This window comes from Rhinoraja longicauda, chromosome 34, assembly GCF_053455715.1.
Source record: "Rhinoraja longicauda isolate Sanriku21f chromosome 34, sRhiLon1.1, whole genome shotgun sequence".
Taxonomy (NCBI): Eukaryota; Metazoa; Chordata; class Chondrichthyes; order Rajiformes; family Arhynchobatidae; genus Rhinoraja; species Rhinoraja longicauda.
In genome coordinates, this window is record NC_135986.1 from 18,966,485 (window position 1) to 18,992,693 (window position 26,209).

The 26,209-nt window shown below is 51.9% G+C and overlaps 1 protein-coding gene across 1 annotated transcript; it reads left to right on the plus strand.

The window, feature by feature from the left end:
* Window positions 1-1,177: 1,177 nt before the first annotated feature.
* On the plus strand, window positions 1,178-24,173 carry scyl1 (SCY1-like, kinase-like 1). Its single transcript, XM_078427812.1, is given in 18 exon segments — window positions 1,178-1,233; window positions 1,235-1,295; window positions 3,618-3,758; window positions 4,727-4,849; window positions 6,945-7,174; window positions 7,647-7,737; window positions 9,033-9,188; window positions 10,994-11,152; window positions 11,991-12,098; window positions 12,400-12,513; window positions 12,911-13,066; window positions 13,603-13,791; window positions 13,953-14,028; window positions 14,476-14,688; window positions 14,816-14,910; window positions 15,593-15,892; window positions 20,352-20,433; window positions 23,735-24,173. Coding segments are annotated over 18 exon segments (2,475 nt in total). The 3' UTR covers window positions 23,860-24,173.
* The last annotated feature ends 2,036 nt before the right edge of the window (window positions 24,174-26,209 follow it).

Genomic DNA, 26,209 nt, shown 5'->3' on the forward strand with positions numbered 1-26,209 from the left:
TGTGGTGTGTGTGTGGTGTGTGTATGTGTGGGGTGTGTGTATGTGTGGGGTGTGTGTGTGTGGGGGGGGGTGTGTGGGGTGTGTGTGTTTATGAGTGTGTGCATCTGAGTGTGTGTGGGGTGGGTGTGTGTGTGTGTGGGGTGTGTGTGTGGGGTGGGTGTGTGTGTTTATGAGTGTGTGCATCTGAGTGTGTGTGGGGGTGTGTGTGTGGGGTGTGTGCGTGCGCGTGTGTGTGGGGTGGGTGTGTGTGTTTATGAGTGTGTGCATCTGAGTGTGTGTGGGGGTGTGTGTGTGGGGTGGGTGTGTTGAGTGGGGGGGTGTGTGTGGGGTGTGTGCGTGCGCGTGTGTGTGGGGTGTGTGTGCGTGGGGTGTGTGTGTTTATGAGTGTGTGCATCTGAGTGTGTGTGAGGTGGGTGTGTATGTGTGTGGGGGGGTGTGTGGGGGGGGTGTGGCCATCAAAGAACAAGATGGACCACTCCGTTGAAATCTCCTATACTGAAGTGTAGCACGCAAAATAGCCATTTTAGTAAGCAACCCCCACCATTTCAGCAGGCAAAACCCGCCATTTTAGTATGCGAAATCCGCCATTTTAGGAAGCAACCCCACCATTTCAGCAGGCAACCCCCGCCATTTTAGTAAGCAAACCCCGCCATTTCAGCAGGCAAAACCCGCCATTTTAGTAAACAAAACCCGCCATTTTAGTAAGCAAAACCCACCGCTGGCTCTGCCTCTCGGTGTAATCGGGGTTGTGGGGGAACAGTACGTGTGATGATACCATTAAAATGCAGAATATACCTCATCTATCAACTCACAGATTTTTGTTATTTTTCTTTTAAAATCTTTGTGCAAGTTTTTGCCTACTAAAATGGCGCCGTGACGTGCTAAGGGTTTTAGTGTCGATTGGTCTATGTTGCTCCTCTAGTATCTTTGGTGGACATCAGGCCATCACGTGGCCGGAAGTCGGGAGCGACAGCGGGCGTTTCCGACCCAATTTGGCGACGCCGCCGTGGCCACGTCCCCTCCCCCGGCGGCGTCTCCAGGAAGTGGCGCAAGATCCTGGCCCCGCCCCCTCCCCCCGGCGGCGTCTCCAGGAAGTGACGCGTGGCCGTGGGGCCCGCCACGCCCCCTTCCCCGGCGGCGTCTCCAGGAAGTGAGGTCACTACTATGGCCGGCGGCGATGTGGGGCTTCTTCTCCCGGGATCCCGTCAAGGATTTCCCCTTCGCCGCCGACCCCGCCGCCGCCCCCCCCCCGCCCCGGCCCCGGCCTCTGGCAGCTGCTGCCCGGCACCAGGAGGGTGAGTGTGAGAGGGAGAGGGAGAGAGGGAGGGAGGGAGGGAGGGAGTGGCTGACGTGGCCGCAACATCAACTACCCGGGATCATCATCATCACCGTCCCCCCCCCTCCACACACTCACTACCCCCCCCCTCCTCCTCATCATCATCAGCCCCAACAACCCGGTCCCGGGATCATCACCCCCCCCCCTCATCATCATCATCACCGTCCCCCCCCTCCACACACTCACTACCCCCCCCCCTCCTCATCATCATCAGCCCCAACAACCCGGTCCCGGGATCATCACCCCCCCCCCCTCATCATCATCATCACCGTCCCCCCTCACACTCATTACCCTACACCCCCCCCCCCCTCATCATCAACCCCAACAACCCGGGATCATCATCATCATCACCGTACCCCCTCACACTCATTACCCTACACCCCCCCCTCATCATCATCACCGTCCCCCCTCACACTCATTACCCTACACCCCCCCCCCCCCTCATCATCAACCCCAACAACCCGGGATCATCATCATCATCACCGTACCCCCTCACACTCATTACCCTACACCCCCCCCTCATCATCAACCCCAACAACCCGGGATCATCATCACCGTACCCCCTCACACTCATTACCCCATCCCCACTACCCTACACCCCCCCCCTCCTCATCACCCCCCCCCCCCCCTCACACACATACTCACTACCCCCCCCCCCCCAATCATCAACAACAACAACCCGGTCCTGGGATCATCATCACCACTCCCCCACATCATCAACCCCAACTCGGGGAACAGTGGCGCCGGGATCATCATCACACCCCCCCCCAGACTACCCTACACCCGCCCCACACACACACACACACACACACACTCACTACCCCCCCTCCCCATCATCAATCCCAACAACCCGGCCCCCGGATCATCATCGCCACTCCCCCCTTACACTCACTACCCTACACCCCCCCCCCCCATCATCAACCCCAACCCGGGAAGTAGTGGCGTCAGGATCATCACCACTCCCCCCCCACCCCACTACCCTACACCCGCCCTCCCCACACACACCCTCACACTCACTCCCCCCCCCCATCATCAACCCGGTCCCGGGATCATCATCGTCACTCCCACCCACCCCCCCCCCAACTACAGCCCCCCCTCACACTCACTTCCCCGTCCCCACTACCCTACACCCCCACGCACTCACTACCTCCCTCCACCCTCATCATCAACCCCCAACCCGGGGAACAGTGGAGCCAGGATCATCATCACCACTCCCCTCCCTCCCTCCCCCCCCCCCACACACTCACTACCCCATCCTCACTATCCTACAACCCCCCACACACACACTACCCCCCCTCATCATCAACCCCAACCATGGGGAACAGTGGTGCCAGGATCATCATCACACTCCCCCCCCCCCCACTACCCTACACCCCTCCACACACCCACTACCCCCCCTCAACATCAACCCCAACCATGGGGAACAGTGGCGCCAGGATCATCATCACACTCCCCCCCCCCCACTACCCTACACCCCTCCACACACACACTATCCCCCCCTCATCATCAACCCCAACCATGGGGAACAGTGGCACCAGGATCATCATCACCGTCCCCACCAAACCCCCCCCCCACCGCCACTAACCTACACCCTCCCCAACCCGGGCAGCAGCGACGCCGGGATCATCGGCATCACCTGGGAGTAGTGGGGCTGAGATCATCATCCCATCTACCCCCCCGCACCATCTACCTGTCACCACCCCCTTCTCATCATCCCATCTACCCCCCAGCATCTACCCGTCTCCCCACCCCCTCCTCTCACCACCCCGTCATCATCATCCCATCCACCGTTTCCCCCCCCCCCCAGATTCACTACCGCCCCTCCCGGTCCCCAACCCCCCCCCCCATCATCATCACATCTGCTGTCCCCCCCCCACACTCACGTGCTACCCCAGCCCCCCCTCACCACCCTACACCAGGGATGTTGGTGGAGGCAGGTTGTGCCAGGGGAGGCGGTGGAGATACCCAGTGTGAGGGGTGGTTGGGGGTTGGTAGCAGGGGAAGGCTTTGTCGGGAGGTGGAGGCAGGTTCTGTCAGGGGAGGTTATGGTGAGGGTAGATGGTTGTGTCGGGAGGTTGTGAGGGGAGCAGATGCTGCCAGGGGAAGTAGTGGTGGGGGCTGGTAGTGCCAGGGGAGGTGGTGGAACGCCTACGAACCAAGCCTTCAGTGAGCTGCTCCCTCATCCCCGCAGTGGTCACCACCCACAGCTGTTTCTGTCACCAGCCTCCCGCGGTGGTTAACTGGACCTGTGTCACACACTCCTCTTCCCCCTTCCCTCCAGGGCACCACTGAGCCCGTGTCCATCTTCCTTTACGACGTCAAGCCCAATGCGGACGAACAAACCCAGGTGGCGAAGGCGGCCTTCAAACGGCTGAAGACTCTGCGGCACCCCAACATCCTGACCTTCGTGGATGGGCTGGAGGTAAGTGGTCTGCCCCATGCAGGAAAAATGGTCTTCTTTAGAATAAGGGGGCGGCCATTTAGGACTGAGATGAGGAAAACGTTTTTCACCCAGAGAGTTGTGAATCTGAAATTCTCTGCCATAGAAGGCAGTGGAGGCCAAATCCTGGATGTTTTCAAGAGAGAGTTAGATTTAACTCTTAGGGCTAATGGAATCAAGGGATATGGGGGAGAAGGTAGGAACGGGGTACTGATTTTGTACAATCAGCCATGATCATATTGAATGGCGGTGCTGGCTTGAAGGGCCGAATGGCCTACCCCTATTTTCTATCCGCACCAGGAGTGTGCAGTTGCAACCCCAGCGAGGAGTTCCTTCACAGGGACACACAGCCCCAGGGAGGAGCTCCGTCACAGGGACACAGTTACAGCCCCAGCGGTGAGCTCTGTCACAGGGACACAGACAGGGGTTCCAAGGGCTTATCCAGGCACTCGGGATCCTGGGGATTTCTGGCAATGTGGATGTGGAGATGACGTGGGAGAATCGAGCACTAAACATCCCTGGGCAGCGGCAAAGTTTGAAACGCTCTCTGTCAAAGAAAGACAGAGTGCTGGAGTAACTCAGTGGGTCAGGCAGCATCTGTGGAGAACACGGATAGGTGACGTTTCACAGAGTGCTGGAGTAACTCAGTGGGTCAGGCAGCATCTGTGGAGAACATGGATAGGTGACGTTTCACAGAGTGCTGGAGTAACTCAGCGGGTCAGGAAAGGAACCTGAGGGGCAACTTTTTTTTACACACGAGCTGCTGGAAGAGGCAGTTGAAGCAGGTACTATCTAATGTTTAAGAAACATTTGGACAGGTTCATGGAAACGGGCAGGTGGGATGAGTGTAGCTGGGGAGCTGGGCATGTTTGGCTGCGGTGGGCAGGTTGGTTTCCTGGCTGTGTGAATCTGTCTGGACTGCAGTAACCGTCTCTGACTCTATTCCCCAGACGGAGAAATGCCTGTACGTGGTGACGGAGCCGGTGACGCCGCTGGTGACCTACCTGGAGGCCAAGCAGCCGACGGGCGGGCTGAGCGAGCTGGAGATCTCCTGGGGCCTGCATCAGATCGTGGTGAGCCTGCCCGCACTTCGAGCCTTCCTTATTACAGCACAGGACGGCACAGCGGTAGAGTTGCTACCCTGCAGCTCCAGAGACCCGGGTCTGATCCCGACTACAGACGCTGTCGATGCGTTGTTTGTACCTTCTCCTGTGACCCTGCGTGGGTTTTGTCGAGATCTTCGTTCCCTCCCACGCTCCACACGCCAGTATTTATTGCCCATTCCTCACTCACCCAGCCTTGCCACTTTCTGGATATTGAGGGATGCAGAGTAGGTTCACCAGGTTAATTCCCGGAATGGGCGGGACTATCATATGTTGAAAGACTGAGCGACTAGGCTTGTATACACTGGAATTCTGTTGAACTCTTGTTGGCCACAGCTGCCGCTCTCTCTCTGGCTTCTTTGTGCCTGAAAGGATTGCTGTAAACCATTTATTGATATGTTCACCGTCACTTGCTTACAGTTGCACCTTTTCAATGCAGCCCACCATCTGGAATAACCAACCCCATACCTTATCTCTTTGTAGTTTGTTAAGACTAGTGTAGCTGGGACAAGTTGGCCGGTGTGGGCATGTTGGGCCGAAGGGCCTGTTTCCACACTGTATCACTCTATGACCATAAGACTTAGGGGAATTACACCATTCGACCCTTTGACTCCACCAATCGATGATGGCTGATCCATTTTTGCCTCTCAACCGAATTCTCCTGCAATGTCCACTGGAATTTAGAAGGATGAGAGGAGATCTTATCGAAACGTATAAGATTATTAAGGGGTTGGACACGTTAGAGGCAGGAAACATGTTCCCAATGTTGGGGGAGTCCAGAACAAGGGGCCACAGTTTAAAATAAGGGGTAGGCCATTTAGAACTGAGATGAGGAAAAACTTTTTCAGTCAGAGAGTTGTGAATCTGTGGAATTCTCTGCCTCAGAAGGCAGTGGAGGCCAATTCTCTGAATGCATTCAAGAGAGAGCTAGATAGAGCTCTTAAGGATAGCGGAGTCAGGGGGTATGGGGAGAAGGCAGGAACGGGGGTACTGATTGAGAATGATCAGCCATGATCACATTGAATGGCGGTGCTGGCTTGAAGGGCCGAATGGCCTCCTCCTGCACCTATTGTCTGTTAATAAAAATGTAAAAGCCAGGATCTAAATATTTACTCGGGTGCCATTTCTACAGCTGATGGCGATGTTTAGTTCAGAGATACTGCGCGCAAACAGGCCCTTTGGCCCACCGAGTCCGCGCCGACCAGCGATCCCCACACATTAACACTATCCTACACACACTATGGACAATTTACAATTTTTACCGAAGCCAATTAACCTACAAACCCACACGTCTTTGGAGTGAGGGGGGGGGGGGAAAGTGAAGCACCAAGAGAAAACGTACGCAGGTCACGGGGAGAACGAACAAACTCCATACAGACAGCACCCGTAGTCAGGATGGAACCCAGGTCTCTGGCGCCGTGAGGCAGCAACTCTACCGCTGTGCCACCCGGTGTTTTGACTCCTGTGTTTGTGGACGGCTGTGATCGGACTATCCTTGATCGGACTTTGCTGGCTTTACCTTGCACTAAACGTTATTCCCTTATTTTGTATCTGTACACTGTAAATGGCTTGATTTTAATCATGAATAGTCTTTCTGCTGACTGGTCAGCACGCAACAAAAGCTTGTCACTGTACCTCGGTACACGTGACAATAAACTCAACTAAATTAATTCCTCAGAATTAAAGGACATTCCTTTAGGAAGGAGGTGATGAGGAATTTCTTTCGTCAGAGGGTGGTGAATCTGTGGAATTATTTTCCACAGACGGCTGTGAAGGCCAAGTCATTGGATATTTTTAAGGCACTCGGGAGGTATGGGGAGAAGGCAGGAGAATGGGGTTAGGAGGGAGAGATAGATCAGCCATGATTGAATGGTGGAGTAGACTTGATGGGCCGAATGTCCTAATTCTGCACCTATCACTGATGACTGACCTGGATCTCCTCCAGGAACAGGTTGGTTTCTATGAAAGTGTTGTTCATGAAGCCACTGTGTGTCCAGTCTACCTCGGTAGCCGTGGCAATATACTGACTGACCACCGCGTGTTTAACACTTGTGCTGTCCTGCAGAAAGCGCTGTGTTTCCTGGTGAACGACTGCAACCTGATCCACAACAACGTGTGTGCGTCGGCCGTGTTTGTGGACCGCGCGGGCGAGTGGAAGCTGGGTGGCCTCGACTACATGTACGCCGCGCAGGGGGACACCGCGCCACCGCCCAGCAAAGGCTTCCCCGAACTCGACAAGTACGACCCGCCCGAGAAGGCAGACGCCAGCGCCGGCAAGGGTGCGGTGGAGAAATGGTAGGGACCGCGACCGGGGCCTGCGCACCGGGGGGATACGTGCCGGTTCAATGGGCAAGGATGGGACGGTGTGGAGGGAGCTTCACTCTGTGTCTGACCCCTTAATCAATTATTACAATAACATTGTACGGCGGCACGGTGGCGCAACGGTAGAGTTGCTGCCTTACAGCGAATGCAGCGCCAGAGACTCAGGTTCGATCCTGACTACGGGTGCTGTACTGTAAGGAGTTTGTACGTTCTCCCCGTGACCTGCGTGGGTTTTCTCCGAGATCTTCGGTTTCCTCCCACACTCCAAAGACGTACAGGTTTGTAGGTTAATTGACTGGGTAAATGGGCGGCGCGGACTTGGTGGGCCGAAAAGGCCTGTTTCCGCGCTGTATCTGAAAATATGAAAAAAATAAAATAAAATAATAATATATACAATACCAAAGGATGCTTGACCCTGGGTGCTGACTCCTTCCTTGTGTTGCAGGTCGGCCGACATGTGGCGTCTGGGCTGCCTGATCTGGGAGATTTTCAACGGGCCGCTGCAGAGACTCTCCTCCCTGCGCTCCCTCGGAAAGGTCAGTACTCTCCTCCCACTCTCGCCCGATGTTTAGACTTTACTTTAGAGGTACAGCGCAGAAGCAATCCCTTCGGCCCACCGATTCCGCACCGACGAACGATCCCCGCACACTAAAACTATCCTACACACACTGGGGACAATTTACAATCTTTACCCAAGCCAATTAACCTGCACGTATTTGGAGTGTTGGAGGAAACCGGAGCATCAGGAGAAAACCCACGCAGGTCACGGGGAGAACGTACAAACTCCGTACAGACAGCGCCTGCAGTCAGCAGGGTCTCTGGCGCTGTGCAAGGGTGCTGGACTATCAAAGTATAACAGTGTACACAGCTACAAAACTGTGGTCATCCAAAACTGTGGTGCATAGAGACCTCTAAGGGCAGCACGGTGGCGCAGCGGGTAGAGCTGCTGCCTCCCAGCGCCAGAGACCTGCGTTCCATCTTGACGATGGGTGCCATCTGTCTGTCTGTGTGTGTGGAGTTTGCACGTTCTCCCTGTGACCAACATTCTTGCTGTTGTGGGCGTGCAGCGTAGGTTAATTCCCGGAATGGCGGGACTGTCATATGTTGAAAGACTGGAGCGACTAGGCTTGTATACACTGGAATTTAGAAAGATGAGAGGAGATCTTATCGAAACGTATAAGATTAAGGGGCCGGACACGTTAGAGGCAGGAAACATGTTCCCAATGTTGGGGGAGTCCAGAACAAGGGGCCACACAGTTTAAGAATAAGGGGTAGGCCATTTAGAACTGAGATGAGGAAAAACTTTTTCAGTCAGAGAGTTGTGAATCTGTGGAATTCTCTGCCTCAGAAGGCAGTGGAGGCCAATTCTCTGGATGCATTCAAGAGAGAGCTAGATAGAGCTCTTAAGGATAGCGGAGTCAGGGGGTATGGGTAGAAGGCAGGAACGGGGTACTGATTGAGAATGATCAGCCATGATCACATTGAATGGCGGTGCTGGCTCGAAGGGCCGAATGGCCTCCTCCTGCACCTGTTGTCTATTGACCACATTGGGTTTCCTCTGGGTGCTCTGGTTTCTTCCAACGTTCCAAAGACACACAGGTTTATAGGTTAACTGGGCTCTACAATTCCCCCCTAGTGTGTTGGCGGGTGGATGAGAAAGCGGGATAAGATGGACAGGTGAGTCGGTGGGCCGAAGGGCCTGTTTCTGCGCTGTATCTTTGAATCGATCATTCAATTGGTCCAACCTCTTGGTTTCCATCCTGCTACTGTGTTGTTCGTGTTGGTACCCTGACATATTTTCAATAAATCTTTCCCCCCTCGTTTCTTTCAGATCCCAAAGCAGCTGGTTCCACATTACTGTGAGCTGGTCGGAGCCAATCCCAAAATCAGACCCAACCCCGCCAAGTTCCTGCAGAACTGCCGAAAGCCCGACGGGTTCATGAACAACAGCTTCATAGAAACCAACCTGTTCCTGGAGGAGATTCAGGTTAGTCCGCGCGCTGCCCTCCCCTCCCCTCCTGTGCCGTTTAGTTTAGTGTCGGGTGTACCCAGGCTTTTGTTGCGTGCTAACCAGTCAGCAGAAACACAATACATGATTACAATCGAGCCTTCTACAGTGTATAGATACAGGATAACGGGTTTGGTTTAGTCCGCACCACCCTGGCCACGCTCGCAATAGACAACAGCCAGCATCGCCATTCAATGTGATCATGGCTGATCATTCTCAATCAGTACCCCGTTCCTGCCTTCTCCCCATACCCCCTGACTCCGCTATCCTTAGGAGCTCTATCTAGCTCTCTCTTTAATGCATTCAGAGAATTGGCCTCCACTGCCTTCTGAGGCAGAGAATTCCACACCTTCACCACTCTCTGACTGAAAAAGTTTTTCCTCATATCAGTTCTAAATGGCCGACCCCTTATTCTTAAACTGTCTCATCTCACTCCTGCCAACGGTAACTAGGTACAGGAGCCTGAAAACTGTAACGTCAAGTCAAGTCAAGTCAATTTTATTTGTATAGCACATTTAAAAACAACCCACGTTGACCAAAGTGCTGTACATCTGATTAGGTTCCAATGGGGAAAAAAAATGAAACATACAGTAGCACGCAAACAGTTCACAGCGCCTCCTCAATGAGCCTCAAACGCTAGGGAGTATAAATAGGTTTTGAGCCTGGACTTAAAGGAGTCGATGGAGGGGGCAGTTCTGATGGGGAGAGGGATGCTGTTCCACAGTCTCGGAGCTGCAACCGCAAAAGCGCGGTCACCCCTGAGCTTAAGCCTAGACCGCGGGATAATGAGTAGCCCCAAGTCGGCCCCAAGTCAAGGTTCAGGAGCAGCTTCTTCCCAACAACAATCGGGCTACTGACCACTACAACCTCCCAATAAACTGCGAAGTACATGGGAACGAGGAACTGCATAGACACAGGAGTCAATGAAGGGAGCTGACTCCATTGATTCCATCTACACCTCGCGCTGCCTCAGCAAGGCCAGCAGCATAATCAAGGACCAGTCTCACCCCGGTCACCCCCTCTTCTCCCCTCTCCCATCGGGGCAAGAGGTACAGAAGTGTGAAAACGCACACCTCCAGATTCAGGGACAGTTTCTTCCCGGCTGTTATCAGGCAACTGAACCATCCTACCAACAACAGTCCTGAACTACTATCATTGGAGATCCTTGGACTGTCTTTGAATGGACTTTACTAGCTTTATCTTGCACTAAACGTTATTCACATTATCATGTATCTGTACACTGTAAATGGATCGATTGTAATCAAGCTTGTCTTGTTCCTAGATAGACACAAAATGCTGGAGTAACTCAGCGGGACAGGCAGCATCTCTGGAGAGAAGGAATGGGTGAGGTTTCGGGTCGAGGCCCTTCTTCAGACTGTAGTCGGAGACAGTCAGACTGATGGGAGAACTGGGAAGGGGAAGGGGATGGAGAGAGATGGAAAGCAAGGGTTAGAGAAGTCAATGTTCATACCACTGGGGTGTAAGCTGCCCAAGCAAAATATGAGGTGCTGTTCCTCCAATTTGCGCTGGGCCTCACTCTGACAATGGAGGAGGCCCAGGTCAGTGTGGGAATGGGTGGGGGAATTAAAGTGTTTGGCAACCGGGAGATCAGGCAGGTCTAGGCGGATTGAGCCGATGTACAGGAGTCGACACCTGGAGCAGCGGATACAGTGGAGGAGGTTGCACTCGGGTTATAGGTTCACACGGCAGCCGAGGGGCGCGGTGGTGTTCAGGGGCTGCTGACCGATGCTCACTGCCTCCTCCCCCCCCCACCCCCCCCGCAGATCAAGGAGCCGGCGGAACAACAGAGCTTCTTCTCGGAGCTGAGCTCGCAGCTCAACACCTTCCCTGAGGATTTCTGCAAACACAAGATCCTGCCGCAGCTGCTGACGGCGTTTGAGTTCGGCAACGCCGGCGCCGTCATCCTCACCCCGCTCTTCAAGGTATGTCCCACCCTGCACAGGGCACGCGTGTACCAAGCGTGTCTGGGGGCCGAGGCATGCCATAAGCAGGGCAGGGCGCGCTGAGGCACACGTGTACCAAGCTTGTCTGGGGGCCGAGGCATACAGGGCATTGGTGAGACCGCACCTGGAGTATTGCGTACAGTTTTGGTCTCCTAATCTGAGGAAAGACATTCTTGCCATAGAGGGAGTACAGAGAAGGTTCACCAGATTGATCCCTGGGATGGCAGGACTTTCATATGAAGAAAGACTGGATAGACTCGGCTTGTACTTGCTGGAATTTAGAAGATTGAGGGGGGATCTTATAGAAACTTACAAAATTCTTAAGGGTTTGGACAGGCTAGATGCAGGAAGATTGTTCCCGATGTTGGGGGAGTCCAGAACAAGGGGTCACAGTTTAAGGATAAGGGGGAAGTCTTTTAGGACCGAGATGAGAAAGTTTTTTTTCACACAGAGAGTGGTGCATCTGTGGAATTCTCTGCCACAGAAGGTAGTTGAGGCCAGTTCATTGGCTATATTTAAGAGGGAGTTAGATGTGGCCCTTGTGGCTAAAGGGATCAGGGGGTATGGAGAGAAGGCAGGTACGGGATACTGAGTTGGATGATCAGCCATGATCATATTGAATGGCGGTGCAGGCTCGAAGGGCCGAATGGCCTACTCCTGCACCTATTTTCTATGTTTCTATAAGCAGGGCAGGGCGTGCTGTGGCACGTGTGTACCAAGCGTGTACGGTGGCTGAGGCATGCCATAAGCAGGGCAGGGCCAAGCGTGTACGGTGGCTGAGGCATGCCATAAGGTGTGCGCTCTTCTCTCCCCGCAGGTGGGCAAGTTCCTGAATGCTGAGGAATATCAGCAGAAAATCATTCCTGTGGTTGTGAAGATGTTTTCCTCGACGGACCGAGCGATGAGGATCCGGCTGCTCCAGCAGGTGGGAACCCGCGCCGTCCCTGCGCTTTGTCCCCCCTCCCTGTCCCCATGCCCCCACGGGGGGGTGTGAGTGGTGTGGGGGGGGCGTACGCGGTGTGGGGGTGGGGCGTACGCGGTGTGGGTGTGAGCATGGGGGGGTGTACACAGTGTGGGGGTGTACGCGATGTGGTGGGGTGAGTGTGGGTGTGCACGGTGTGGGGGGTGTATGTGATGTGGGGGGGGTGCATGGGGAGGGGTGGGTGTGCGTGGGAATGGGTGCGGGGTGTGTACAGCACGGGGTGAGAGTGCCGCTGTGGTTACAGATGGAGCAGTTTATCCAGTACCTGAACGACACGACTGTGAACGGGCAGATCTTCCCTCACGTGGTGCACGGCTTCAGTGACACCAACCCCGCCATCCGTGAACAGACCGTCAAGGTCAGTGTTTGGGGGGGTGGGGGGGGGGGGGGGAGTGGAGCCGGAGGGGGGGAGGTGGCACAGCGGGTAGAGTCACCAGAGACCCGGGTTCCATCCTGACTACAGGTGCTGTCTGTACGGAGTTTGTACGTTCTCCCCGTGGGTTTTCCCCCACACACATAAACACATAGACAATAAGTGGGAGTCGCTGGTCGGCGCTGACTTGGTTGGCCTGTGCGTGTCTCCGCCCGTGTGTGGTGTGTCTCTGCGTGTGTGCGTGTCTCTGCGTCTGTGCGTGTCTCTGCGTGTGTGCGTGTCTCCGCCCGTGTGCGCGTGTCTCCGCCCGTGTGCGCGTGTCTCTGCGCGTGTGTGTGCCTCACTGATTGTGTCCCCCGCCCCCCCCCTCCCTTGTCTCCAGTCGATGCTGTTATTGGCCCCCAAGCTGAGTGAGCCCAACCTGAACATGGAGCTGATGAAGCACTTTGCCCGCCTGCAGACCAAGGACGACCAGGGGCCCATCCGCTGCAACACCACCGTCTGCCTGGGCAAAATCTCCTGCTACCTCAACGCCGCCGTGAGTGCTCGCCCCTCACCCCTCCCTCACCCACCCTCCTCACCTCTCACGCACCCCTCCACTCCCTCACTCACCCCTCCGCCCCCTCCCCACCGCCCCCTCACCCCTCCGCCCCTCACCCTTACCCCTCTCTCCCACTCACAGGGAGCGGGCGCTGTGCAGGTGCCACAGACTAGCCTCTCCCCCTCTCTCCCACCCACAGGCGGTGGGTGCCACAGACTAACCTCTCCCCCTCTCTCCCACCCACAGGCGGTGGGTGCCACAGACTAACCTCTCCCCCTCTCTCCAACCCACAGGCGGTGGGTGCCACAGACTAACCTCTCCCCCTCTCTCCCACCCACAGGCAGCGGGTGCCACAAACTAACCTCTCCCCCTCTCTCCCACCCACAGGCGGTGGGTGCCACAGACTAACCTCTCCCCCTCCCTCCCACCCACAGGCGGTGGGTGCCACAGACTAACCTCTCCCCCTCTCTCCCACTCAGGCAGCGGGTGCGGTGCGGGTGCCACAGACTAACCTCTCCCCCTCTCTCCCACAGACACGGCAGCGGGTGCTGATCTCGGCTTTCTCCAGGGCCACACGGGACCCGTTCGCCCCGTCACGGGCGGCCGGCGTGCTGGGCTTTGCCGCCACTCACAACTACTACTCGCTCACCGACTGTGCCCGCAAGGTGCTGCTGGTCCTGAGCCCCCTCACCACCGACCCCGATACCAACGTCCGCCTACAGGTGGGGCAGGGAGCGAGGGAGGGAAGGGGGGCAGGGGCTATGCTGGAGGCGAGAGGGTGAGGGGAGGTAAAGGGCTACACTGGTGGCAAGAGGGAGGGGGCAGCGTGCTCATTTTGCATGCTCATTGTGTAGAGGCTTGAAGCTCTCGTGTGTTTCTGCAGGCCTTCAAAGCTATCCGCAGCTTCCTGGCAAAGCTGGAGATGGTGTCCGAGGATCCAGCCAAGATCACCGAAGTGGGTGAGTGCTGTTTAGTTTACAAGGTGGCCAGCCAGCGCCCCGCCAGCCGAGACCCTTGCTCAGTGCTGCCCTCTGTTCGGAACCACCATGGCAGGAGCAGAATTAGGCCATTCGGCCCATCAAGTCCACTCCGCCATTCAACCATGGCTGATCTATCTCTCCCTCCTCACCCCATTCTCCTGTCTTCTCCCGCACTGATCAAGAATCTATCTATCTCTGCCTTAAAAATATCCACTGACTTGTGGCCTCCACAGCCAAAATAATTCCACAGATTCACCACCCTCTGACTAAAGAAATTCCTCCCCATTTCCTTCCTAAAGGAACGTCCTTTAATTCGGAGGCTGTGCTCTCTGGTCCGAGACTCTCCCACTAGTGGAAACATCCTCTCCACGTCCACTCTATACGGGAATTTATTTCAGACTAACCCGCCATCTCTCTCCTTTGCAGAGAAGGACGTGAACTCTGCCTCGAGTGGTCCTTCCTCGTCGGCAGGTTGGGCGGGCTGGGCCGTGACCGGGGTGTCCAGCATCACCTCCAAGTTCATGCGCGGCACACCGGCCCCTGAAGCACCCGCTGGAGAGGGGCCGCAGGCTGGGGGGGCCCTGGCACCCGGGGCCGCAACTGGAACTGGAACGACAACGGCCCCTGAGGCACCGGGAGGTAGGTGGGAGTATCACTACCCCTGACCCCTCCTAACCTATCCACACCTCGCCCCCCCCACCCTCCCAAACATCCCATCTCTGGTGTTAACGCTCTGGTGTTGACCGGTCTGTCTTGATGTTGCTAGGTGAGGAGCCGGAGCGGCCGGTGGAACCAGCGGCTGCCAGCGAACCGGCGGAGGAATCTTCACAGTGGGACGAGGAGGACTGGGGTAGCCTGGAGGTGTGTGCTGGAGAGAGGGCGGGGAGGGAGAGGTGGGGGGGGGGGTGTGTGCTCGGAGAGTGGTGGGGGGAGGAGAGGGTGTGTGCTGGAGAGAGGAGGGGTGGGAGAGGTGGGGGAGGAGAGGGTGGGTGCTGGGGAGAGGAGGGGGAGGTAGAGGTGGGTGGAGCGGGAACGGTTGGGAGAGGTGGGGGAGGAGAGGGTGGGTGCTGGGGAGAGGAGGGGTGCTGGGAGAGAGGAGAGGAGGGGTGCTGGGAGAGAGGTGGGGGGAGGAGGGGGAGGGAGAGGTGGAGTGGGGGGGGGCTGGGAGAGAGGGGTTGAGGGGGTGAACATTTGGAACCTTTATCCCAGGATGAAAATGTCAAAATGTCGGCATAAGTTTGAGATGACTTGGGCCAAAGGGCCTGTTACCACACTTTATCACTCTATGACTAAACAGGTAATTGTAAATCGTCCCTAGTGTTTGTGCTAGTGTTAGTGAGCGGGGATTGCTGGTCGGTGCGGACTCAGTGGACTGTTTCTGCGCTGTCTCTAAACTAAACTAACCTGTCCCAAGTAGTTTGACTGTTCTTGGGGCCAGTGTGCGAGCTGTGAGACTGTTCTTGGGGCCAGTGTGTGAGCTGTGACACTGTTCTTGGGGCCAGTGTCCGTCCTCTAAGACTGCGCGGCCATTTTGCGTCCACAGAATGAGGCCGGCGGGGGGAGTTCAGCGGTAGAGCCGAGAGCGAGTAACTGGGACTCGGGCTGGGGGCTGGAGGAGAGCTGGGCACCCACGGCGTCGCCGCCACAGAGTCGGTCAGCGACCGCGGTGGACGGCTGGAACACGGACTGGGGCGTTGAGCCGCCGTCGGGGAAGGGCAAGGCTCCGGCAGCCCAGCGGGACGATTCGTCCCGGCCCACCAGCGACTACAACTGGGACGGGGCGGGAGGCTGCAGAAAGCAGGACCAGTTTGCCAGCGTCGCCCAGACACTCACCGCTGAACAGGTGAGTGTAGTGTTCAATAAATCACCGCATTCACACACCTGGTCTGGTTCACCAGGTATTTTATCCCGCGCACACTCACAAACCCCGAGTACACAGCAGGGCACGAGCAGGATGTTCACACTCAGGTTCTGCTGCAGTTGTACAGGGCACTGGTGAGACCGCACCTGGAGTATTGTGTACAGTTTTGGTCTCCTAATCTGAGGAAAGACATTCTTGCCATAGAGGGAGTACAGAGAAGGTTCACCAGATTGATTCCTGGGATGGCAGGACTTTCATATGAAGAAAGACTGGATAGACTCGGCTTGTACTCGCTGGAATTTAGAAGATTGAGGGGGGATCTTATAGAAACGTACAAAATTCTTAAGGGGTTGGACAGGCTAGATGCGGGAAGATTGTTCCCGATGTTGGGGAAGTCCAGAACAAGGGGTCACAGTTTAAGGATAAGGGGGAAGTCTTTTAGGACCGAGATGAGAAAGTTTTTTTTCACACAGAGAGTGGTGAATCTGTGGAATTCTCTGCCACAGAAGGTAGTTGAGGCCAGTTCATTGGCTATATTTAAGAGGGAGTTAGATGTGGTCCTTGTGGCTAAAGGGATCAGGGGGTATGGAGAGAAGGCAGGTACGGGATACTGAGTTGGATGATCAGCCATGATCATATTGAATGGCAGTGCGTACAGGCTCGAAGGGCTGAATGGCCGAATGGCCTACTCCTGCACCTATTTTCTATGTTTCATTACACCGTGTGGATTATGTTTGTTTAGTTAGTTCCGGGAGGTTGTTGTGCATACATCCGGTTGACACATTTCAACAATGGTGTCGTCAGTGACAATGGTCACCAGTTAGGCAGGGAGGTCAAAAAGGCTTTTGGCACATTGGCCTTCATCAGTCAGTGTTGAGTGTATCTCTCGTTTCCCTTATCCTTAACCAGTCTGAAGAAGGGTCTCGACCCGAAACGTCACCCATTCCTTCTCTCCAGAGATGCAGTTCGAGTTACTCTAGCTTTTTGTGTCTATTGAGTATAGAGGTTGGGAAGTCATGTTGCAGTTGTATAAGATTGAGGTTAAGGAATTGGTTAGGAAGGATGTTGGTTTAAACACAAAAAACCGGAGTAACTCAGCGGGACAAGCAGCATCTCTGGAGAAGGAACGGGTGACATTTTGGGTCGCAACCCTTCACACTGGGCATTTTGTGTCTATCTTCGGTTAAAACCAGCATCTGCAGATCCTTCCTACAACAAAGTAGACTGGGACTACTTTGATGAAGCTTAATGCAGACAAGTGTGAGGTGATGCGTGATGGGGTCAAAATCTGGGGAGACGAAATAGCAGGGATCTTGGGACCATTGATGTGCAGAGAAACCTCAGGGTGGAAGATTGAAAGCAAGCATGCAGGTGCAGCATTGAAAGCAGGCATGCAGGTGCAGCATTGAAAGCAAGCATGCAGGTGCAGCAGGCAGTGAAGAAAGCGAATGGTATGTTGGCATTCATAGCAAGAGGATTTGAGTTTAGGAGCAGGGAGGTTCTGCTGCAGTTGTACAGGGCCTTGGTGAGACCGCACCTGGAGTATTGTGTGCAGTTTTGGTCTCCTAACCTGAGGAAAGACGTTCTTGCCTCAAGTACAGAGAAGGTTCACCAGATTAATCCCTGGGATGGCGGGACTTGCATATGAGGAAAGACTGGATAGACTGGGCTTGTACTCGCTGGAATTTAGAAGACTGAGGGGGGATCTTATAGAAACATATAAGATTCTTAAGGGGTTGGAGAGGCTAGATGCGGGAAGATTGTTCCCGATGTTGGGGGAGTCCAGAACCAGGGGTCACAGCTTAAGGATAAGGGGGAAGTCTTTTAGGACCGAGATGAGAAAACATTTCTTCACACAGAGTGGTGAGTCTGTGGAATTCTCTGCCACAGAAGGTAGTTGAGGCCAGTTCATTGGCTATATTTAAGAGGGAGTTAGATGTGGCCCTTTTTGCTAATGGGATCAGGGGGAATGGAGAGAAGGCAGGTACGGGATACTGAGCTGGATGATCAGCCATGATCATATTGAATGGCGGTGCAGGCTCGAAGGGCCGAATGGCCTACTCCTGCACCTATTTTCTATGTTTCTAGTAGGGATGTTTGCCAAAATGGAAGATTGTAGTTAATGGGAGATTGGATAGACTGGGTTTATAAAATCAGTAGATACTTAGTTAGGTAAGTGTTGGTGTAGATCAGGAATGAGGTGCAGGTACAATTACCTGTAAAAGGTGTTTTGTTGGGAAAGATATGGATTTAATGCTGGGGTGGGGGGAGGCAAGAGTCAGAGTGGATTAAGCTGTCTGAAAGGAATGTTTTCTGTGCTGTTCATTTATAATAATAAGCAGTTGTATAAGACGTTGGTGAGGCCACATTTCGAGTATTATGTTCAGTTCTGGGCACCTAGTTTTTCGGAAAGTAGTTGTCAAGGGTACAGAAGATATGTACGAGGATGTTGCCAGGACCTGATGGTCTGAGCTATAGAGAGAGGTTGAGCAGGCTGATCTTACGGAGTAGGGGAATTGAGAACCAGAGGGCATGGGTTCAAAGGGGAAGATTGAATAGGAACCTGAGGGGTAGCTTTTTTACGTAGAGGGAACAAGCTGCTGGAGGAGGTAGTTGAGGCAATAGACAATAGGTGCAGGAGGAGGCCATTCGGCCCTTCGAGCCAGCACCGCCATTCAATGTGATCATGGCTGATCATTCTCAATCAGTACCCCGTTCCTGCCTTCTCCCCATACCCCCGAACTCCGCTATCCTTAAGAGCTCTATCCAGCTCTCTCTTGAATGCATTCAGAGAATTGGCCTCCACTGCCTTCTGAGGCAGAGAATTCCACAGATTCACAACTCTCTGACTGAAAAAGTTTCTCCTCATCTCAGTTCTAAATGGCCTACCCCTTATTCTTAAACTATGGCCCCTTGTTCTGGACTCCCCCAACATTGGGAACATGTTTCCTGCCTCTAACGTGTCCAACCCCTTAATAATCTTATACGTTTCGATAAGATCTCCTCTCATCCTTCTAAATTCCAGTGTATACAAGCCTAGTCGCTCCAGTCTTTCAACATATGAAAGTCCCGCAGTGACTATTCCACCATACACAACAGATAGTGAAAGGGTCTCGACCTGAAACGTCACCCATTCCTTCTCTCCTGAGATGCTGCCTGACCTGCTGAGTTACTCCAGCATTTTGTGAATAAACAACAGATAGTGAAGTTGTTTGTGAAAAATTGCAGCAGGATCTTGATCGATCCTGTGTCTCTACTCCAGAGACGCCCAGTCTCCTGCCTCGAGTAGGGCAATTGAGGACAAGAGGACATATATTCAAGGGGGAAGATTTAATATGAACCTGAGGGGTAACTTCTTCACACGTGGTGGTGGGTGTATGGAACGAGGTGCCAGAGGAGGGAGTTGAGGAAGGGGCTATCACACCAATTAAGATGCATGGAGAAGGGATATGGGTAGGAAGGAACTGCAGATGCTGGTTTACAATGAAGATAGATACAAAATGCTGGAGTAACTCAGCGGGACACACAGCATCTCTGGAGAGAAGGAATGGGTGGCGTTTCGGGTGGAGACTTCAGACAGAGTCAGGGAAGAGGGAGACAGAGATAAGGACGGGTAAAGTGTGAAAACAAGACATCAAAAGAGATGCAGACAAGGAAACTGTAGAATAGATCATTGTTAGCTAGAAGGTGACAACAAAGCAGAGATAAAATGTAATCAGGGACAGTCAGACTGGTTGAAGAACTGGGAAAGGGAGGGATGGAGAGAGGGAAGGCAAGGCGACTCTCAGCCTGAAGAAGGGTCTCGTCCCACTGAGTTACTCCAGCATTTTGTGTTTATCTTAAGAGGGAAATGGGCCAAACACAGGCAGGCAGGGACTAGTGTAGATGGGGCATGATTGTCGGCGTGGGCAAGTTGGGCTGAAGGGCCTGCTTGCACTCTGGATGCCTAGTGAAGATGGGGCATGTTGGTCAGCGTGGGCAAGTTGGGCTGAAGGGCCTGTTTGCACTCCTGATGACTAGTGAAGATGGGGCATGTTGGTCGGCGTGGGCAAGTTTTGCTGAAGGACCTGTTTGCACTCCTGAAGACTAGTGAAGATGGGGCATGTTGGTCAGCGTGGGCAAGTTGGGCTGAAGGACCTGTTTGCACTCCTGATGACTAGTGAAGATGGGGCATGTTGGTCGGCGTGGGCAAGTTTTGCTGAAGGACCTGTTTGCACGCTGTATGACAAGTGTAGGTGGGGCATGTTCGTCAGCGTGGGCAAGTTGGGCTGAAGGACCTGTTTGCACGCTGTATGACTAGTGTAGATGGGGGCATGTTGGTCAGCGTGGGCAAGTTGGGCTGAAGGACCCGTCTCCATGCTGCATGACCACAATTTTTGAACTCCTTTAATGTACTTTGTGACATCCTAGTTTTAATCCATGCTGAATTATGAATTCTCAGGGAACTGAGGACACTTGGAACACGGACATTGGTGGAAGCTGGGACACAGAGGAAAACTGGGAGTCTGTGGAATTGGACCAAGGTCAGTCCACTGGTTATTCGCATGTACGCTCTTGATCCCGAAGGGGCTGGACTGAGGTTAAGAAATTGGTTAGGAGGGAACTGCAGATGCTGGTTTAAACAGAAGATGCAACACAAAAAAACAGAGTAACTCAGTGGGACAAGCAGCATCTCAGAAGGAATGGGTGACGTTTTGGGTTGCGGCCCTTCAATAGACAATAGGTGCAGGAGGAGGCCATTCGAGTCATCTGTGGCACAAATTCCACAGATTTACAACTCTGACTGAAAATGTTTTTCCTCATCTCCGTTCTAAACGGTTATTCTTAAACTGTGGCCCCTGGTTCTGGACTCCCCCAACATTGGGAACATGTTCTCTGCCACTAATGTGTCCAATCCCTTAATAATCTTATGTTTCAATAAGATCCCCTCTCATCGTTCTAAATTCCAGCGTACACAAGCCTAGTCGCTCCAGTCTTTCAACATACGAGTCCCACCATTCCGGGAATTAACCTTGTGAATCTACGCTGCACGCCCTCAATAGCAAGAATATCCTTCCTCAAATTTGGAGCCCAAAACTGCACACAGTACTCCTGGTGCAGTCTCACTAGGGCCCTGTACAACTGCAGAAGGACCTCTTTGCTCCTATACTCAACTCTTGTCATAAAGGCCAACATGCCATTAGCTTTCTTCACTGCCTGCTGTACCTGCATGCTCATGCTAACTTTAAGTGACTGATGAACAAGGACACCCAGATCTCTTTGTACGTCCCCTTTTCCTAAATTAACACCTTTCAGATAATAATCTGCCTTCCTGTTCTTTCCACCAAAGTGGATAACCTCACATTTATCCACATTAAACTGCACCTGCCATGCATCCGCCCACTCACACAACCTGCCCGTCATCCTGCATCCTCCTCACAGTTCACACTGCCACCCAGCTTTGTGTCATCCGCAAATTTGCTAATGTTACTTTTAATCCCTTCATCTAAGTCATTAATGTATATTGTAAATAGCTGGGGTCCTAGCACCAAGCCTTGCGGTACCCCTGCCATTCTGAAAGGGACCCGTTAATCCCTACTCTTTGTTCCTGTCTGCCACCCTACCCCCAAAACCATGTGCTCTAATTTTGCCCACTAATCTCCTATGTGGGACCTTATCAAAGGCTTTCTGAAAGTCAAGGTACACCACATCACACCACCGGCTCTCCCCTGTCAACTTTCCTAGTTACATCCTCAAAATATTCCAGAAGATTAGTCAAGCATGATTTCCCCTTCGTAAATCCATGCTGACTCCTGTTACTACTATCCAAATGCTCTGCAATTTCTTCTTTTATAATCGACTCCAGCATCTTCCCCACCACCGATGTCAGACTAACTGGTCTATAATTTCCCGTTTTCTCTCTCCCTCCTTTCTTAAAACGTGGATATTAGCCACCCTCCAATCCACAGGAACTGATCCTGAATAGAACATTGGAAAATGATCACCAATGCGTCCACGATTTCTGGAGCTACTTCCTTAAGTACCCCGCGATGACCATCAGGCCCTGGGGATTTATCAGCCTTCAGTCCCATCAGTCTAGCCAACACCATTTCCTGCCTAATGTGAATTTCCTTCAGTTCCTCCGTCCTCTAATACATCTAAGACATTGTTGGGTGTCTTCCTTAGTGAAGACAGATCCAAAGTACCTGTTCAACTCATCTGCCATTTCCTTGTTCCCCATAATAAATTCAACTGCTTCTGTCTTCAAGGCCCACATTTGTGCTCTAAGAATCCATCTCGGAGGCACTCCACATACTCCCTTTCCTGGGGTCCATTACCAACCTGAATTTCCGAGTCTACCTGCATGTTGAAATCTCCCATAACCACCGTAGCATTACCTTTGCGACATGCCAATTTTAATTCTGGATTCAACTTGCACCCTATGTCGAGGCTACTGTTTGGGGGCCTGTAGATAACTCCCATTAGGGTCTTTTTACCCTTACAATTCCTCATTTCTATCCATACTGATTCGACATCTCCTGATTCTATGTCACCCCTTGCAAGGGAGTGAATATCATTCCTTACCAACAGAGCGACCCCACCCCCTCTGCCCACCTGTCTGTCTTTTCTATACGTTGTGTACCCCTGAATTTTCTACGCATTCAAATACAACACTTTAACGTCAGTATTCACCTCCCCTCTGAATACTGAGGTTAAAGTGATGCATTTGAATGTACAAAGTATAAAAAATAGTGGATGAGCTTGAGGCTCAGTTAGATATTGGCAAGTATGATGTTGTGGGAATTAGAGATATGGCTGCAAGAGGACCAGGGCTGGGACCTGAATATTCAGGCGCAAAATGCCCTTCAGACTGCGCATTTTGTGTCCATCTTTGGTTTAAACCAGCATCTGCAGTTCCTTCCTACGAGTAAACTGTAGGACACAGATCAGTTAGTTGATGGAGCTTAATGCATACAAGTGTGAGGCGATGTGTTTTTTTGGGTGGAGGTCAAAATCTGGTGAGGCGAAATAGCAGGGATCTTGGGGCCATTGATGTGCAAAGAAACCTCAGGGTGGAAGAGTAGGGATGTTGACCAAAATGGAAGATTGTAGATACGGGGAGATTGGATAGGCTGGGTTTATAAAATCAGTAGATACTTAGGTAAGTGTTGGTGTAGATCTGGAATGAGGTGCTAGAGTCGGCAGGTACAATTACGTGTAAAAGGTGTTTTGTTGGGAAAGATAGGGATTTAATGTTGGGGGGGGGGGGGGGCAAGAGTCAGAATGGATTAAGCTGTATGAAAGGAATGTTTTCTTTGCTGTTCATTTATAATAATTAGCCAGGGATATCACATGTTATGTTTATAGCAGATTGCCAGTCAGGCATTTCGGCTCTTCCAGTTTGAAGTTTTTAAAGCTGGCCCCATATTCATATAAGGTATGTATGGTCTGAGGAGAAATTAAGTGGTAGTAAAACTCAGACATGTAGAGTATAGTAGAATGTTGACTGTTTCTTCCAGATGGAAGGTTATGAGTTCTTCCTAATGAGCTGTGGTTGCTGCATATAATAGAAGATAAACAGAAAAAGCTGAAGTAACTCAGCGGGACGGGCAGCATCTCTGGAGACTAGACATGGATTGGTGTGCACTGCTAGTCTTGGTATTCTAACCGCAACTCCACAGATGCATGGTCCATTCCAATAAAATCACAATGGAAGTTAATCTAGAAATGACGGAGTAAATGTATGACCTTGTGTGTATAGGTAAATGTTGTGGGGGTGTATAACGTGCATGTGGGGTTGTTTGTGGTTTTGAGGGTGACTGATATTTGCCCTTTCCAAAGCAGGAGTAAGTAAATCTGATCTTGCCCGGCAAAAGCGAGAGGAGAGGAAGAAGGAAATTGAAGCAAAACGAGCTGAGAGGAAGGCTGCCAAAGGACCACTGAAACTCGGTGTCCGCAAATTGGACTGAGTGAATTGTGCAGTGCACAAGTGAACTGGTGAATCCCAGATGGACTGACCTGCAATCTTAACTTTATCCTAAACTGTCTTCGAGGATGTATTGTGTGTTCTGTGCAGTCTGTATTGACAGAGGGTGGTGGGCAAGTTGTTTTACAGGACACTGCACCATTGATGCTTGGGAAAAGTAAAGCAACTAGTGTAATTGGAATCTGAATTGTATTTGTTTGACTATTCAAGAATGGAATCTTTAAATTAGATCATGCCTTGACTTGTAATTTTGTTTATGCAGTAAAAAGACAGAGCTACAATAGTCTTGCATCTATCTATCTCCATTAAAGCATGTGCCTTAAACTGTACAACCCCCAAATGCAAATACATTCAAGCCCTGCGCCTGAGGCCACCTCCCATCTGAGCAGAAAATGGGGGCCCAGACTGCTTGCGAGGTCCCAAGCTAAGCTGACAAATCTCAAGAAACATGGCAAACGCGGATTGTTCAGCCAACTTCTTTATTGAAATACCATACACATTTTCAATGACAATTACAAAGCATAGCCTGAAAGGGAACTTTCACATTTGGAGCAAATACAAGGTAGCAATGGTTCCATGTTGTCCATGTAGATGTCCACCTTCCACTTCCTTCAGGCAGAAGTGTACGTCACCAGATTCAGGAACAGGGTGCGGTCCCCATCTGTCAAGCATTCTGCCTGTTGGCTTTGCACTAAACTATAATATATTTTCTTTTTTACACTACCTGTTGTTGTATGACCCAATAGTACCCTGTATGATTTGCCGAGCTGGCACTACATTTCACTCACAAAATGCTGGAGTAACTCAGCAGGTCAGGCAGCATCTCAGGAGCAATACTACATTTCACTATCTCTGTACACATAATAAACCAATACCAAATCTTAGCACCGAGATTGCCAACCATGATGATAAAATGAAACTAATCCTATCTGCCTTGTCCTCCATCTGTCCTTTAAACTCTTCCCCCTCTTCAACCTCTAGTATTTGATGATTCCATCCCAGAGCAACCTCTAGTATTTGATGATTCCATCCCAGAGAAACTCATCTGGTCTCACCTCAGCTTTTGCCACTGCAGAGAAGACAATGCAAATTCTTTCTACCCTATTCTCTAATCCACATACCCTGATAAACCCTGCAGTGACCCAATCACATAATTAAAACATTTATTATACTCAAAAAGTTCCCACCATTGTCGGGGAGCCCACTGTCGCTCAATGCAGTAAAGTGCCAAATGCATTCCAGGGATTAGTGTACACAAGTAAAGCAAATGCTGTAGGGAATTGAACCCCATCCTGGAAACCAGGAGTGCCAACCACCAGCATCTTTTGCTTTTTTTGTGAATAATCATGGAGGCAAAAGCAAAACCTGAGAAAACAACATTTGTTCTCCCAGTAAAAGAAAGCCCGACTGCTGCCTAAACGTCAAAATCTGTAGAGGTCGAAGTCGGAGATGGTAGAATTCCTGCGGTCTTTAAGGGTACTGCCAAAACAATTTTGCCGACAATCTTGGGAGCGTCTCAAACCAATGTTCCATTCTCAAACTCCGAACTTGCAAGTCAATGCCATTCACTACATTGAAATGTAATAAAAACAAAAACGACCACACCGGCACAACACAAACAGGCAGACAAATCCTCAATTCCAGCAGTTAGAATTATCAGAAAACTACGTATTGCTGATCAGAATGCGTGATAGTCCATAATTACATCTTAATGTAGCTTACTCCATTCATAATAGTTACATTTGATGACAGCTTACAGATGCTGCTGTGCAAAGGACTTGTTCATCTGCAGAACTAGGAGCTATGTGGCTGGAACCATAGCCATCAGGATTCGGGCATCTGTAAAAACTAAGCACAAGCCATTTTCCCCACCCCAGAAACCCTATTGAATTTTCTTTAAATAGAAACCGTCAGCACCTGTTTTAAGACTGTCCACTGTATTCTCACTGCTACAGCTGGAGACCTGAAAAAACTAAGAACAATACTGTTCCCACCCTAAAACCCGTAGAAATGGATTAAGAGAACGGCATGAATAATAAAATTCAGCACCTGTTTAGTCCAGTGTACGACTATATTCCATCTAAGCAAACAGCACGAACTGGAGACCTGAAAGAACTAAGAACGAGAATGTTCCCATCCCCAAACCCCTTTGAAACGGTTTACGAATGGATTGAACGACAGAATGAATGGAGCACCTGTTGAGCACGTCCAGGGTACGGTCCAGGTCTAAGCTGTAAGGCCTGAGGATCTGAAAGAACTAAGAACAAGAATGTTCCCCCCTCAAAACCCCTCGAAATAGATATAATGCAATAAAATGGTATAAATAATGAAAT